The sequence below is a fragment of the Rhinolophus sinicus genome, linkage group LG10 (assembly GCF_036562045.2).
Source record: "Rhinolophus sinicus isolate RSC01 linkage group LG10, ASM3656204v1, whole genome shotgun sequence".
In the NCBI taxonomy this organism is placed as follows: domain Eukaryota; kingdom Metazoa; phylum Chordata; class Mammalia; order Chiroptera; family Rhinolophidae; genus Rhinolophus; species Rhinolophus sinicus.
In genome coordinates, this window is record NC_133759.1 from 67,588,876 (window position 1) to 67,604,854 (window position 15,979).

Genomic DNA, 15,979 nt, shown 5'->3' on the forward strand with positions numbered 1-15,979 from the left:
GAAAATGGAATACTCTAAATATCAAACTTTCTTTTATATAAACTTAAGGGTAACCACTCAAAATAAATCCAGAACTGAAATATATACTGAAATAAAAGAAGAAACAAAGGGAAACATCATAGAATACCACCACACAGAAATAACAGACAACAACATAAAGGCAAAGAAACAATGGAGACACAGCCTTACCAGAAAACTAAAGATAGAATGACAGGAAATCCTCACATATCAATAATCACCCTAAATGTAAATGGACTGAACTCACCAATAAAAAGGCACAGAGTAGCAGATTGGATCAAAAAACTAAACCCAACCATATGCTGTCTCCAAGAGACACATCTCAGCTACAAGGACAAGCATAGACTCAAAGTGAAAGGGTGGAAATTGACACTCCAAGCAAATGGTACCCAGAGAAAATCAGGTGTAGCCATAATGATATCAGATGAAACAGACTTCAAGGTGAAAAAGATAACAAGAGATAAAGATGGACATTTCATAATGGTGAGGGGACTGTACAACAAGAAGACATAACAGTCATCAATATTTATGCCCCCAATCAGGGAGCACCGAAATACACCAAGCAACTACTAACAGAACTAAAGGGAGAAATTGACCAAAACACAATTATACTAGGGGACTTAAATACATCATTGACAGCTATGGATAGATCATCCAAACAGAAAATAAATAACGAAATAGTAGCCCTAAATGACACATTAGATGAAATGGACATAATTGACATTTATAGAGCACTTCATCCTAAAACATCAGACTATACATTCTTTTCTAGTGTACATGGAACATTCTCAGGATAGACCATATATTGGGACATAAAATCAGTCTCAACAAATTTAAGAAGATTGAAATCATACCATGCATATTCTCTGATCACAAGGCTTTGAAATTGGATATCAACTGTAAAAAGAAAGCGGGAAAAACACAAATACATGGAGATTAAACAACATACTTTTAAAGAAGGACTGGGTCAAAGAAGAAATTAGAGGAGAGATCAAAAGATACATAGAAACAAATGACAATGAAAATACATCCTACCAAAATTTCTGGGATGCAGCGAAAGCAGTTTTAAGTAGGAAATTTATCTCATTACAGGCCTATCTCAAGAAACAAGAAAACTCCCAAATAAATAACCTCATGTTACACCTTAAAGAACTAGAAAAAGAAGAACAAGTAAAACCCAAGGTCAGCAGAAGAAAGGAAATAATAAAAATTAAAGGAGAAATAAATGAAATAGAGAACAAAAAGACAATAGAAAAATTAATGTGACAAAGAGCTGGTTCTTTGAAAAGATTAACAAAATTGACAAACCCTTGGCTAGACTTACTAAGATAAAAAGAGAAGACACTGATTAACAAAATCAGAAACGTAAAAGGGGAAGTTATCACGGACACCACAGAAATACAAAGGATCATCCAAGAATACTATGAAGGACTATATGCCACCAAATTCAACAACCTAGAAGAAATGGACAAGTTCTTAGAAACATATAGCCTTCAAGGCTGAACCATGAAGAACTGGAAAATCTAAACAGACCGATCACCAGTAACGAAATTGAATCAGTCATCCAAAACCTTCCCAAAAGCAAAAGTCCGGGACCAGATGGCTTCACTAGTGAATTCTACCAAACCTTCAAAGAGGATCTAATACCAATCCTGCTCAAACTCTTCCAAAAAATTGAAGAAGAGACAGTACTCCCTAACTCATTTTATGAGGCCAACATTACCCTGATACCAAAACCTGGTAAGGACAGCACAAAAAAAGAAAACTACAGACCAATATCTCTAATGAATACCGATGCAAAAATCCTAAATAAAATTCTAGCAAATCGAATACAACAATGCATTAAAAAGATTATTCATCACGACCAAGTGGGGTTCATCCCCGGGGCACAAGGATGGTTCAACATCCGCAAACCCATCAATGTGATACATCACATAAACAAAATAAAGGACAAAAATCATATGATTATATCAATTGATGCAGAAAAAGCATTTGACAAGATACAACATCCATTTATGATTAAAACACTTAATAAAATGGGTATAGAAGGAAAATACCTTAACATAATAAAGGCCATATATGACAAGCCCTCTGCTAATCTCATAATTAATGGAGAAAAACTGAAGCCCTTTGCTCTACGTTCAGGAACACGACAGGGATGTCCCCTATCACCTCTGCTTTTCAACATAGTGTTGGAAGTCCTTGCCAGAGCAATCAGGCAAGAGAAAGAAATAAAAGGCATCCAAATTGGGAATGAAGAAGTTAAATTATCACTCTTTGCAGATGACATGATGCTATATATAGAAAACCCTAAAGACTCCACCAAAAAGCTATTAGAAACAATCAACGAATACAGTAAAGTTGCTGGCTACAAAATCAACGCACAAAAGTCCATTGCCTTCCTATATACTAACAATGAAATCTCAGAAAAGAAATACAAAAACAATTCCTTTTGCAATTGCAGCAAAAAGAATAAAATACCTAGGAATAAACTTAACCAAGGATGTGAAAGACCTATATGCTGAAAACTATAAGACATTTTTGAAAGAAATTGAAGAAGACACAAAGAAATGGAAAGACATTCTGTGCTCATGGATTGGAAGAATCAACATAGTTAAAATGGCCATATTACCCAAAGCAATATACAGATTCAATGCAATCCCCATCAAAATCCCAATGGTATATTTTAAAGAAATAGAACAAAAAAATCATCAGATTTGTTTGGAACCACAAAAGACCCCGAATAGCCAAAGCAATCTTAAGAAAAAAGAACAATAATGGAGGTATCACACTTCCTGACTTTGGCCTGTACTACAGGGCCACAATAATCAAAACAGCATGGTATTGGCAGAAAAACAGACACATAGACCAATGGAATAGAATTGAGAACCCAGAAATAAAACCACATAAATATGGACAGTTAATTTTTGACAAAGGAGCTAAAAACATACAATGGAGCAAAGACAGCCTCTTCAATAAATGGTGCTGGGAGAATTGGATAGCCACGTGCAAAAGAATGAAACTGGACTGCTATTTGTCACCATGTACCAAAGTTAATTCAAAATGGATCAAAGACTTAAGCATAAGACCTGACACAATAAGCTGCATAGAAGAAAACATAGGTACTAAACTTATGGACCTTGGGTTCAAAGAGCATTTTATGAACTTGACTCCAAAGGCAATGGAAGTAAAAGCTAAAATAAACGAATGGGACTATATGAAACTTAAAAGCTTCTGCACAGCAAAAGAAACCATTGACAAAATAAAGAGGCCACCAACTGAATGGGAGAAGATTTTTGCTAACAGTGCCTCCGATAAGGGGCTAGTATCCAGAATATACAAGGAACTCATGCAACTCAACAACAAAAAAACAAACAACCCAATTGAAAAATGGGCAGAGGACTTGAAGAGACATTTCTCCAAAGAGGACATACAAATGGCAAATAGACATATGAAAAATGCTCAACATCACTAATCATCAGAGAAATGCAAATCAAAACCACAATGAGATATCACCTCACCCCAGTCAGAATGGCTATCATCAACAAGACAAATAGTAACAAATGTTGGAGAGGTTGTGGAGAAAAGGAACCCTCATACACTGTTGGTGGGAATGCAGACTGGTGCAGCCGTTATGGAAGGCAGTGTGGAGGTTCCTCAAAGAATTACGAATAGAATTGCCGTATGACCCAGCAATCCCTCTCCTGGGTATCTACCCAAAAACATTTAGAGATAAAGACACGTGTGCTCCAATGTTCATTGCAGCTTTGTTTACGGTGGCCAAGACATGGAAACAACCAAAATGTCCTTCGATAGATGAATGGATAAAGAAGTTGTGGTACATATACACAATGGAATACTATTCGGCAGTGAGAAAAGATGATATAGGAACATTTGTGACAACATGGATGGATCTTGAGAGAGTAATGCTGAGCGAAACAAGTCAGACAGAAAAAGCAGAGAACCATGTGATTTCACTGATATGTGGTATATAAACCAAAAACAACAAAAGAACAAGACAAACAAATGAGAAACAGAAACTCATAGACACGGACAATAGTTTAGTGGTTGCCAGAGGGTAAGGGGGTGGGGCCGAGGTGAGGGTAAGGGGGATCGAATATATGGTGATGGAAGAACTGACTCTGGGTGATGAACATACAATGGGATTTATAGATGATGTAATACAGAATTGTACACCTGAAATCTATGTAATTTTACTAACAATTGTCACCCCAATAAATTTAATTTAAAAAAAAAAAAAAGAAGTGACAATAGACACCGCAGAAATACAAAAAATTTTAAGAAATTACTATGAGCAACTATATGCCAACAAATTTGACAATCTGGAAGAAATGGACAATTTTCTAGAGGCGTACAACCTTCCAAGGCTAACTCAAGAAGAAACAGAAAACCTGAATAGACTGATTACCACCAGGGAAATTGAATCAGTAATCAACAATCTCCCAACAAACAAAAGCCCTGGACCAGATGGCTTTACAGGTGAATTATACAAAACGTTCAAAAAAGAATTATCACCTATTCTCATCAAGCTCTTCCAAAAAATCCAGAGGGAGGGAAGACTCCCAAACACTTTTTACGAAGCCACTATCGCCCTGATTCCAAAATCAGACAAAGACACCACAAAAAAAGAAAACTACAGGCCGATATCGCTAATGAACATAGATGCAAAAATCCTCAACAAAATATTAGCAAACTGAATTCAGCAATACATTAAAAAGATCATACACCATGATCAAGTGGGATTCATCCCTCGTTTGCAAGGGTGGTTCAACATCCGCAAATCAATTAATGTGATACATCACATTAATAAAATGAGAAATAAAAATCACATGATCATATCAATAGATGCAGAAAAAGCATTTGATAAAATCCAACAGCCATTTATGATAAAAACCCTTAAGAAAGTGGGGATAGAGGGATCATATCTCAACATAATAAAGGCCATGTATGATAAGCCCACAGCTAACATCATACTCAATGGGGAAAAGCTAAAACCATTCTCCTTAAGATCAGGAACAACCAAGGTTGCCCACTTTCTCCACTTCTATTCAACATAGTGCTGGAAGTTCTAGCCACAGCAATCAGACAAGAAAAAGAAATAAAAGGCATCCAAATCGGTAAGAAGGAAGTAAAATTGTCATTATATGCAGGTGATATGATACTATATATAGAGAACCCTAAAGGCTCCACCAAGAAACTATTATAGCTGATAGATGAATTTAGTAAAGTAGCAAAATACAAAATTAATATTCAGAAATCAGTTGCATTTGTATATACCAACAATAAAACATCAGAAGGAGAAATTTAAAAAGCAATCCCATTTACAATTGCTCCAAAGACTATAAAATACCTGGGAATAAATTTAACCAAAGAAGTAAAAGATCTGTACTCAGAAAATTATAAGACACTGAAGAAAGAAATGAAAGAAGATACAAATAGATGGAAACACATACCATGTTCATGGATAGGAAGAATTAATATCGTTAAAATGTCCATACTGCCTAAGGCAATATACATATTCAACGCAATTCCTATCAAACTACCAATGACATTTTTCACAGAAATAGAACATATAATCCTAAAGTTTATATGGGACCATAAAAGACCCCGGATAGCCTCAGCAATCTTGAGAAATAAGAACAAAGTGGGAGGTATAACAATACCTGACATCAAATTATACTACAAGGCTACAGTAATCAAAACAGCATGGTACTGGCATCAAAACAGACACATAGATAAATGGAACAGAATAGAGAGTCCAGAAATAAATCCATGCCTATATGGCCATTTAATCTATGACAATGGAAGCAAGAATGTATGGTGGGGTAAAGACACAGTCTATTCAATAAATGGTGCTGGGAAACCTCGACAGACACATGCAAAAAAATGAAGCTGGACCACCTCCTTACACCATATACAAAAATAAATTCAAAATGGCTTAAAGACTTAAATGTAAGATCTGAAACCATAAAATTCCTAGATAAAATATAGGAAGAAACTTCACAGACCTTAACCGGGGTAAGATTTTTACTGATATATCCCCTCGCACGAGGCAAGTAAGAGAAAAAATAAACATTTGGGATTACATCAAACTAAAAAGTTTTTTCACAGCAAAGGAAACCATCAATAAAACAAAAAGGGATCCTACTGAATGGGAAAAGATATTTGCCAATGATATATCTGATAAGGGGTTAATATCACAAATTTATAAAAAAACTCACTCAATTCAACTCCAAAAAAACAAACAACCCAATTAAAAAATTGGCAGAGGACATGAAGAGACATTTTTCTAAAAAGGACATACAGATGGCAGACATATGAAGAAATGCTCAACTTCACTAACCATCAGAGAAAGGCAAATAAAAACCACAAAGAGATACCACCTCACCCCAGTCAAAATGGCTATCATCAATAAATCAACAAACAACAAGTGCTGGCGCACATGTGGAGAAAAGGGAACGCTGGTGCACTGTTGGTGGGAATGCAGATTGGTGCAGCCACTATGGAAAACAGTATGGAGGTATCTCAAAAATCTGAAAATGGAACTACCTTATGATCCAGCAATCCCACTCCTAGGTATCTATCCGGAGAAATCCAAAACTCCAATTCAAAAATCTTTATGCTCTCCTATGTTTATTGCAGCACTATACACTATAGCCAAGACATGGAAACAACCGAAATGCCCATCAGTAGATGACTGGATTAAGAAACCGTGGTACATTTATACAATGGAGTATTACGCAGCCATAAAGAAGAAAGAAATCTTACCATTTGCAACAACATGGATGGACCTAGAGAGCATTACGTTAAGTGAAATAAGTCAGACAGCGAAAGACAAATACCATATGATCTCACTTATATGTGGAATCTAAAGAAAAGAATAAGTGAATGAACTAATCAGAAACAGTCTTGGAGAAATAGAGGAAAAACTGAGGGTTGCTAGATGGGCGGGGGGGTGGGGATAAGGGGGAAGGTGAGGGGTTTAGAAAATAGTTGGTAACCACAAGATGGCCACGGGGTTTTGAAAATTAATTTGGGGAACATAATCAATAATGTAAAGATTTTGTAGGGTATCCGATGGACATGTGTCCCATTTGGGAGATCACCTCAGGGATGATGTAGATGCCTGATCTCTGCACTGTACACCTGAAGCTGAATAATAATGAATGCCAACTATAACCATATATATATATATATATATATATATATATATATATATATATATGTGTGTGTGTGTGTGTATATATATATGTATGTATATGGTTACAGGAAGCGGAGTACAGCATTAGGAATAGAGACTGGAAATGTAATGGCTCTGTGCGATGTCAGAGGGATAGTGGATGGGGGAGGGGGGTTTACACAGTGTGAGGTATATAAATGATAAACGTCTAAGTATTGCTTTGTCTTGTGCACCTGAAACTAATAAAATTTAAAAAAAGAAAAAATTTAAAAGAAAAAACTAGTTCTGAATTTAAAAAAAAAAGAATACATGGGATAATTATCACACATTATTGTCAACGCATATTAATTCGTTTCCTAAACGTGCCCTTGCATTGAGTGCTACTGAATTTGGCTGGCTTCAGCAGTGTGTCTGGGCGCTGGCTGGGAAAAGGCCAGGACTGTGGAGATGTCACTCACAGATGCAACCGCGAGACCTGAGCCCATGTCCTCCTTTTTCTGCCTGGAAAATCCAGCATCTGCCTGGATTTTAGAATAGAGTGGAATCCTGCAAACAGGCTTCTTCAGAAAGTGAGTCATAGGACCCTAAGCAGAGAGAGAGAGAGCAGTGACTGAGGGCAGAATGAGAAGGAGACTTTGTGACCTGGACCTCTGATTCGAGAGCTCCCTGTCTTGGAGTCTAAATGGGCTTGTTTACAATGTGGTTGGATTGAGTCAGCATCCTCCTGCTGCTTTAAAGTTTATAAAGTAGGGGAACTTCATGTTGTTCCCAAAGACCTTCCATCCCATCAGAACACAGTAACATCTATAAGAGGGAAATTTTAAATTCACACAGAGAGGCAGACAACTCAAAACAGAAAGCTTTATGTCTCAGTATTCCAAAACAGACCATGTGACCCTCGGCTGGGAAGGCTGGGAAGACTGAGAATTCCACTCCACAGGAGCCAGGAAACATTTCTGAGGGCCTTCTCTCTGCAGAGTATGAGCAAGGGTTTCAGAGATCATGAGCATTGATCCTGTGACCAAAGAATTATAATCTAAAAGACATACAGTTATAACCATGACACTAGACAGGATATGTTTAGTGTCTTAAATGTATATAAATAGTTTACAAGTCACAGTATGGAAAATAACTTCAGAGCAAAAGTTCTGACAGCCAAATCACACAGACTTGGAATCAAAAGAACAAGTCTGATAAGGGCGTAGGTCCATACAACACATTTATGGCAGAAAGGGCAGAAGGGCACATTTAAGTAAACTAACTAGGCACACATTCTTTAAATGTCTGCTTGGTGCTAAACTCTAGGGAGGCATAGGGGCTGCAAAGATACATCCAAAGCAACAATTGCCTTTGAGAGGCCAGGAGTTAGGAAATAATTAGAGGCCAGTTGCTACGGAAGACAGTGGAGGCAATGCTCAAAGTGAGAAGAGAACAAGAAGAAGAGAGTGATTAAAACAGAATACACAGAACCTTAAAATCCAGAACAGGTGGTCCGCACTTTTCACATTAGCTAGTGAGAAAAGGATACACTCATGGGAACACAGAGTAATGTGATTCGAGTTTTGTATGGCCAGGTCAATCCAGTTGTGTTAAAAAAAAAAAACACTTCCGAATGGCCAACAGGTACATGAAAAGGTACTCAACATCACTGATCATCAGGGAAATGCAAACCAAAACCACAGTGAGATATCACCTCATATCTGTTAGGATGGCAACAATGAAGAAGACAAGAAAAAAGAATTAAAAAAAAGAAAAGAAAGAAAAAGAAAAGATATCAAATGTTGGCAAAGATGTAGAGAAAAGGGAATACTTGTACACTATTGGTAAGAAGGTAACACTTGTACACTGTCTGTTCACCAACTATGGAAAACAATTTTTAAAAATGAAACCTAAAACTACCATATGATCCAGCAATCCCACTTCTGGGTATATATACAAAGGAAATGAAAACAGGATCTCAAAGAACTGTCTGCGTTCTCGTGTTCATTGCAATGTTACACACAATAGCCAAGACATGGAAATCACCTGTCTGTCAACAGATGAATAAAGATGTGATCCATCTCTATCTCTATCATCTCTATATCTCTATCGCTATCGTCTCTTCTATATCTCTATCTCTACCTCTATGTCTGTAATGGAATATTATTTAGCCATGAGAAAGAAGGAAATCCTGCCATTTGTGACAACATGGATGAACCTTGAGGAAATAATGTTAAGTGAGGTAAGTCAGACAGAGAAAGAAATAGTGTATGACCTCACTTACATGTGAAATCTACAAAAGGTGAACCTGTAGAAACAGAGAGAAGAATGGTGATTATCAGGGGCTAGGAGTTGGGGAAATTGGGAGATGTCGTTTAAGGTACAAACTTGGAACTAGAAGTTGCAAGTCCTGGACATCTCATGAACAACACAGTGATTACAGACAACAGTACTTACTATAAACATCAAAGTTGCTAAGAGACTAGATCTGAATGGTTTCCACCACAAAAAAGAAATGATAATTATGTGGTGTGATACAGTGTTTGCTAAACACTACGAGTATGGTGGTAATCATATTGCAATATACAAGTGTATCAAATTAACACATTGTACATCTTAAACTTATACAATATTATATGTCAATTACATGTCAATTTAAAACATATAGTCTTGTTATGTAACATAATAAGACTGGAAGGAGTTAGGGAGAATGGATGGGAAGTGGGGTGCTGTGGAGAAAATTATTTAAAATTAAGCAAGATGTAAAAAAAAATAACACCTGTTATCCATATCTGTTCTAAAACTTCAAAGCATTTGAAAATCATAGAGATAAAAATCACCAATAGAAGGTACTACTTAAATCAAAAGCATTTGAGTGCATTATTTTACATGCATTATTTTCAAGAACCTGACTTTTTGTTCTCATACTGACCCCCTGAAGCTGATGAATGGGAAGATAATCTCTATACCCAAATGAGGAAAGAGGTACAAAAAGGTTCAAGTGACCATAGTCAAGGGTTGCTGGATAAAATACAGGATTTCAAATAAATGATGATTTATTTGAATTTATTTGAATTTCAAATAAATGACGATTTTCTTTGTATAAGTATGACCCATGCAATAATGCGCCAAATATTACGTGGGGCGTGTTTATACTAAAAAGAAAAGAAAAAAATGTTTGTTTATCTGAAATTCAAATCTGACTCTGTATCTTGCATTTTTATTTTCTAAATCTAGCAACCTACCATGGTTCCAAAGTAAGGTAAGAGGAGTGCATGAGGGCGTGGCAGCTGTGTGTTCGTAGAGGAAGCCATTCAGGTTCAACCTTCTTTAAAGCACAAGTACCCCGCCTCTCCCCCCGCAAATGTGTAAAGCCAGCCTCCTTCTCCTTTTTCTCCCAAGAGGGGCAGTCCCAAGAGTCAGGACTCACCTGAGTTCTCTGAGGAGGTTATTTCCCATCCTGTCAGTGTGGCTGGGGTTCTCAGCTCCTGCGTTCACTAGACTTGGGGCAGTTTTGACCAAAGCAGCATGAGGCAGGATGTTGCCTCCGACCACGCGCTTGTGCTCCGCCAACCACTAGCTGACTGGGGACAGGCATGTTAGAGAAGGAAGGGGCCATACTGAAGGGGAGGGGCAAAGAAAGGCATGTTTTTTCAGTGTGGGTGTGGGGACGGGGGCGCACATCAGACTGAAACATGAGAGAGTAAATCTAACACTCTGGGTTCACTTGGCTTTTAAGGAAATTCCAAGATTACAAGACCAGACAGGGTAGGGGCTTTCCTATTCCTCAGAAATCTGGTATCTCAAGACTCCTGATATTTTGTTCTCTTCCAAACACACAAGAAAGCCTGTTAGAAGAAAACAAAAACAAAAACAAACAAACAAAAAAAGGAATGAAATGTCTGTTTGTTCCTCCAGTCTTACAAAAAAAATCAAATGTAATACCTTCCCTCAGAGTTCTGAGGCTTTAAAGACTAGGCTGCAAAGAAAGAGAGTGGCAATGAAGAGTTATCCGGGCAGGTAGCGGAGCAGTTCTTCTTCCTGTTGTTGTTCCAAGGCTAACACTACAGGGGAAGAAGCCGGCCTGCCGGAGCCATCTCTGCCGTCTGGCTGACTTCCTCCCACAGCACCGTGGCCCACAGAGCCCAAGCTGGCTGCAGTGATAAGTTCAAGGACAATTGGCTGCCAGCTGACTGAGCCAGGGTTGCTGGAGGAGTAAATGACTTGTGTGCGTGTCTTTCACCCGGTGAAGTGCAGGACAGGAGCCTGGTTTTCTTTGGTTTTCATCCAACATGAAATTCACATGCTGAATTCAGAAACTATGTGTTTACCTATTCCAATTCTTGTTTGTTTCTGAATAAGGGTACCAAGGCTGACAAAGTTTAACTCACTGCCAGAGGTTTCAAGTGTCTTATAATAATTTCTAAATTTTATGTGCTAATCATAAGCTTGAGAAAATTATATCTGAAGCAGGAAGGTCACACACCCCATCCCCAGCTTTGGGTTTACCTGACTCGTATTTGAGAACCTAGGCCCCAGGGCCCTGCTCCGCAAACTTTCACATCTATGCTGACCATTTGAGGATCCTGTTAAATGCAGGTTCTTACTGTGGCAAAGCAGGTCAATAATTCATGTTTCTAACACGCTTGCTGCTGAGGCCACTCCTGTTGTCCCAGACCAACAGCCGTAAGTCACCTGAAAACTTGTTAGAAATGCAGATTCTCAGGTCCCAACTCACACCTGCTGAATCAGAAACTCGGGGGGGGGGGGAGGGTTGTTCTTGCTGTTGTCTGCTAAAGTTTGAGAACCACAGCAATAAACATTTATTAATCACAGATTAATTCCTCAAGCCCGGAATGCTCAGTAAGTAGGCCCCTATTGCATCCCAGTCAGTCAACCATGGAGATGTGATAACAGCAAAGGTCTCCAGTTTCCTCAGCCGCTTTAACTCCCCCTCTGCCCACACTAGCACGAATCAATCTAGTAAAGGAGACTTTAATTCCACTACTGAAGGCTCACCAATGAACCCCCTGGGCCTCACGTGCTTTATCTGTACAAAGATAGGACACAGGTAAAAGTGAGGTTTTAGTGACCTGTAAGAGTCTTCTGTGACGTAATGGTGGCTGTCATTACTGACTGAATACAGAAGGCACGCCTAGCTTCATTTGTATTCTCAATGTTGTGTGGAAGAGCAGAGATGCCAGTCCTTTCGAAGGTAGTGCCTCAACTTCCCCCAATGCCGGTCATCTCCAGCCTTTACCGGGACCCTCTCTGTAATAGCCCCACTTGCTTGCTCCTATGTTTGGTCTCTCTACTTGGTCTCCTGACTATCAACAAGTTAAGGTTTACTTATCTGAACTTTAAAAGACACGCAGTGCTTTCTATTTACTCTGATAGAGTTATCATCTCACTTTGTGCTTTCAACGTCCAACGTTTTTCTTATTAAATTATGTGCTTTGTATTGAAAATCTATTCAGGTATAACTGGTATATTTAAAAAATGGAATATAATTAACATATATCATTTGGTGAGTTTGAACATATGTATACACTCTTGATACCATCACCACAATCAATGTAATAAACATATCCAGCACCTCCAAAAGTTTTTTTGTGTCCTGTTGGGGTTTGTCTGTGTGTGTTAACAACACTTAACATAAGGTCTACCCTCTTAATAAATTTTCAAGTGAACAATATTGCGAATCACATATCTGATAAGGAGTTAATTCCAAAATATATAAAGAACTCCTACAACTCAGTAACAAAACAAACAAAACAAAACAAATAACAGTTTAAAAATGGTCAAAGAATTTGAAGAAATATTTCTCCAAAAAATAATTACCATCACAAATTGTCAGGGAAATGCAAATCAAAACCACAATGAGATATTACCTGTGCTAAACTAAATATCTTTAATTTCCATGACTGAAGTCTTTTTTAAGTAAGGTTTTATTGAACCAAAAATACCAGCCAAAAGACGGGTTCTTGGGGCATGGGGTCTAAAGCACCAGCAGCATGCCTCGGTAAGAAAAGACAGCTTGTTTGCAATAGCTATAGGCAAGGGGTGGGAGACGGTGAAGTGGGGCCACCTCTGGGATAGATGCAGGGCAGGCTCCCCACTCACAAATGTCCCAGAAAGCCCTCATGTTAACAAGCAATCTCCTGGAGTTAGGTGGTGCCTGGCCGAATAACACACAGAAAGAGCCCTGGAAAGTAAACCGCAGCTCCAGCAGGCAGAACAGGAACGGGATCGGGTTTTTGTTAGCTGATCAGCAGCCATTAACAGACTAACAATTCCATCTTTTTGTCTGTCTCTGGCCGCTGTAATTTAATTAGAACATCTCAGAATTTTCTTCTTGTCACCTCACACCTTTTAGAATTGATATTATTAAATATATTTTCTTAATAGTCTTACTAAGGGATGCAAAGTACTACATTGTACAATACTCATTTTGAACTCCTTTTTTGGTTACTTCCAGTTTTTCTATTATAACAAATCTGCAATTAACATTCTTATAAATAAATCTTGATATGGTATTGTTGATAATGTTTAAGATTTCTAATACTAGATGCAAATTTCCCACCATGAAAATGATAGATACTTGTAACATTTTCGAATCAGTCTACCCAAGGTGTGGGAAATGTGACCTCATTTGCTTCTGTAAAGCTTGGAGCTAGACCAAGCAGGGGAGGTGAAACACTGTTTCTGTTAACAGCTGGTTCCTGCTCATTTGCAGATACTATTGGAACCCAAATCAGTTCCTTAGCCAAACACATGGTAGAGAAACAGACTCTGAAGTTTGATCAAATGTTTTATTAGTAAGGAATGGCCAATTAGATGAATATTAACCATTGGAAAACCTTACACTCCAACAAATCAGATATTTGGTTTGCAAATGTTTTCAATGTTATTATTTGAGTAAATTTAAACTTTGTTATGTTTGTGGTATGAAATAAAGGAATTATCTCAAATTTGGGAAAAGGTAAAGTGATGATTGTGTAGGAACTCAAAATAGGCCACAAAATGCGTGTATCTGGTATAATGCAAACTCTTGAGGATCCACAAGTACAGGTACAGGCTTTCTCTGAACCCACTTGTCTGCTAAGAACAGACCCTCCAAAAAAACCTCCATTGTCATACACCTCCCTGAGTTTTGTCAGCAGGGAAGACTGATCACAGGTGAGAAGAGAAGTTGGCACCACGTCTAAACAGACATCACCTACTATCATGCCTTCCACCTATTCCCCTAAGGGGCCACTTATCTTTCCTAAAAATTTCCACTGTAAGTAGCCTTTGTCCCCTCCTTTTTCCTACTAAAATGCTATATAAGCTTTCATATCTCACTGCCCCTTTGGACATTAATTTCCTTCTGTGATGACCCATGCATGTAAAATTAACAATTAATAAATTTGCACGTCTTTTATCATATTAATTTCTCTGTTGTCAGTTTAATTCCAGGCCCCCAGTCACTAAACAGGAGGGTAGAGATAATGGGTTTTTTTTCCCCTCTAGTCATTTGGTTAATGATGATGATTATTTCAGGCTAAGGAATTTTATAATCTGCCTAACAGATTCTCATCTGAAACTTGTGGGCAATGTACCTTTCTTGCTACAATATATTTGCAAGTGTAGAAGGAAAACTTCCCTTGACAACACCACTCGCCTAAACAAATCAGAGTACAGTGTGGTGTGTCCTCCAGTGCTGCTGTCCATAAATGACCAGAAATGCTGAGGAATTCAAAAGCCAAAGCTAACAGTGTAGAAGGACTTGAGGAGTGTCTGTTTACCATCCCCTTTGGATCGGTACCTAATTGAAAACATTTCCCCGACCAATCAATGACGTACTTGTAACTTGGTTTAACAAACTGCGTACAGACCTGTGGTCTCGATCTGTTCACCCACAAAGCACGTGTTTGTTCATTTCATAGCACACCCATCTGAACGCCCCTCCTATAAGCTCCCGTGAACTTTCTCCTTAGTCATCTGTGTAGCGCATTGCTTCCCTGGCATAAGGCCCCTTACTGTTGATAAGCAGTTTTCTTTAATGTTCTGATGGTCTTGGTTTTGTTGACACTAAGAATGAGCAAATCTTAAGAGGTTCTGATATTTACATCTTAATAAGATTAGAGGTGAAACTGCAGAAATAAGTTATTGTGGATTGATAGCTGCTAGAGGACAGGTGGTTCAGACTTACTTTAAGTAGAAAGTTCACATGTAGTGTAGCAATCTTAATTTTGGCACTTTTTTCCTGAAATAACTATATAAATTCCTATTATTGAAATTCTTTTAGTACCATCTCCTTTATCTTCCTGCTGTATTCTTAATAATTAATATAATGATAATAAAAATAATAATGTCAATGGCCAGTGCTTTGACACATTCAATAATAACTTTGAACATCTTGTTCTTATAATGTTATTTCCAATTAAAAGACACGCCATGAGGAAAACTAACCTGGGTTGTGTGGTTAAATCTCAAATGCATGGGCATTTCTTTCCCTATTTTCTTCTTTTTTAGGTATGTCATAGCTTTATTTGTTTTGTTTTTAATTGAGATGTAATTGACATATAAATTTAAGGTATACACATGTTGATTTGATACATTTTACATATTTCAATATGTCTGACTTTGTAGCATTAGCTAAGGCCTCGATCACATAATTACCATTTCTTTTTTTATGGTGAGAACATTTTCGACCTTCTCTCTTAGCAACTTTCAAGTCTGTAAATACAGTATTGTTGACTATAGTCACAATGCTGTGTATTAGATGCCCAGAACTTT

The 15,979-nt window shown here is 37.8% G+C and overlaps 1 protein-coding gene across 1 annotated transcript in view; it reads right to left on the reverse strand.

Annotated features, from left to right (window-relative positions):
• The window catches only part of GCSAML (germinal center associated signaling and motility like), a 60,130-nt gene extending 49,398 nt beyond the window's left edge, over positions 1-10,732 (reverse strand). The window contains exon 1 of the mRNA XM_019719201.2: positions 10,629-10,732. Coding sequence (XP_019574760.1) covers positions 10,629-10,657 — 29 coding nt within the window. The 5' untranslated portion in view covers positions 10,658-10,732. The remainder of the gene's footprint in view (positions 1-10,628) is intronic.
• Between the last annotated feature and the right edge of the window lie 5,247 nt (positions 10,733-15,979).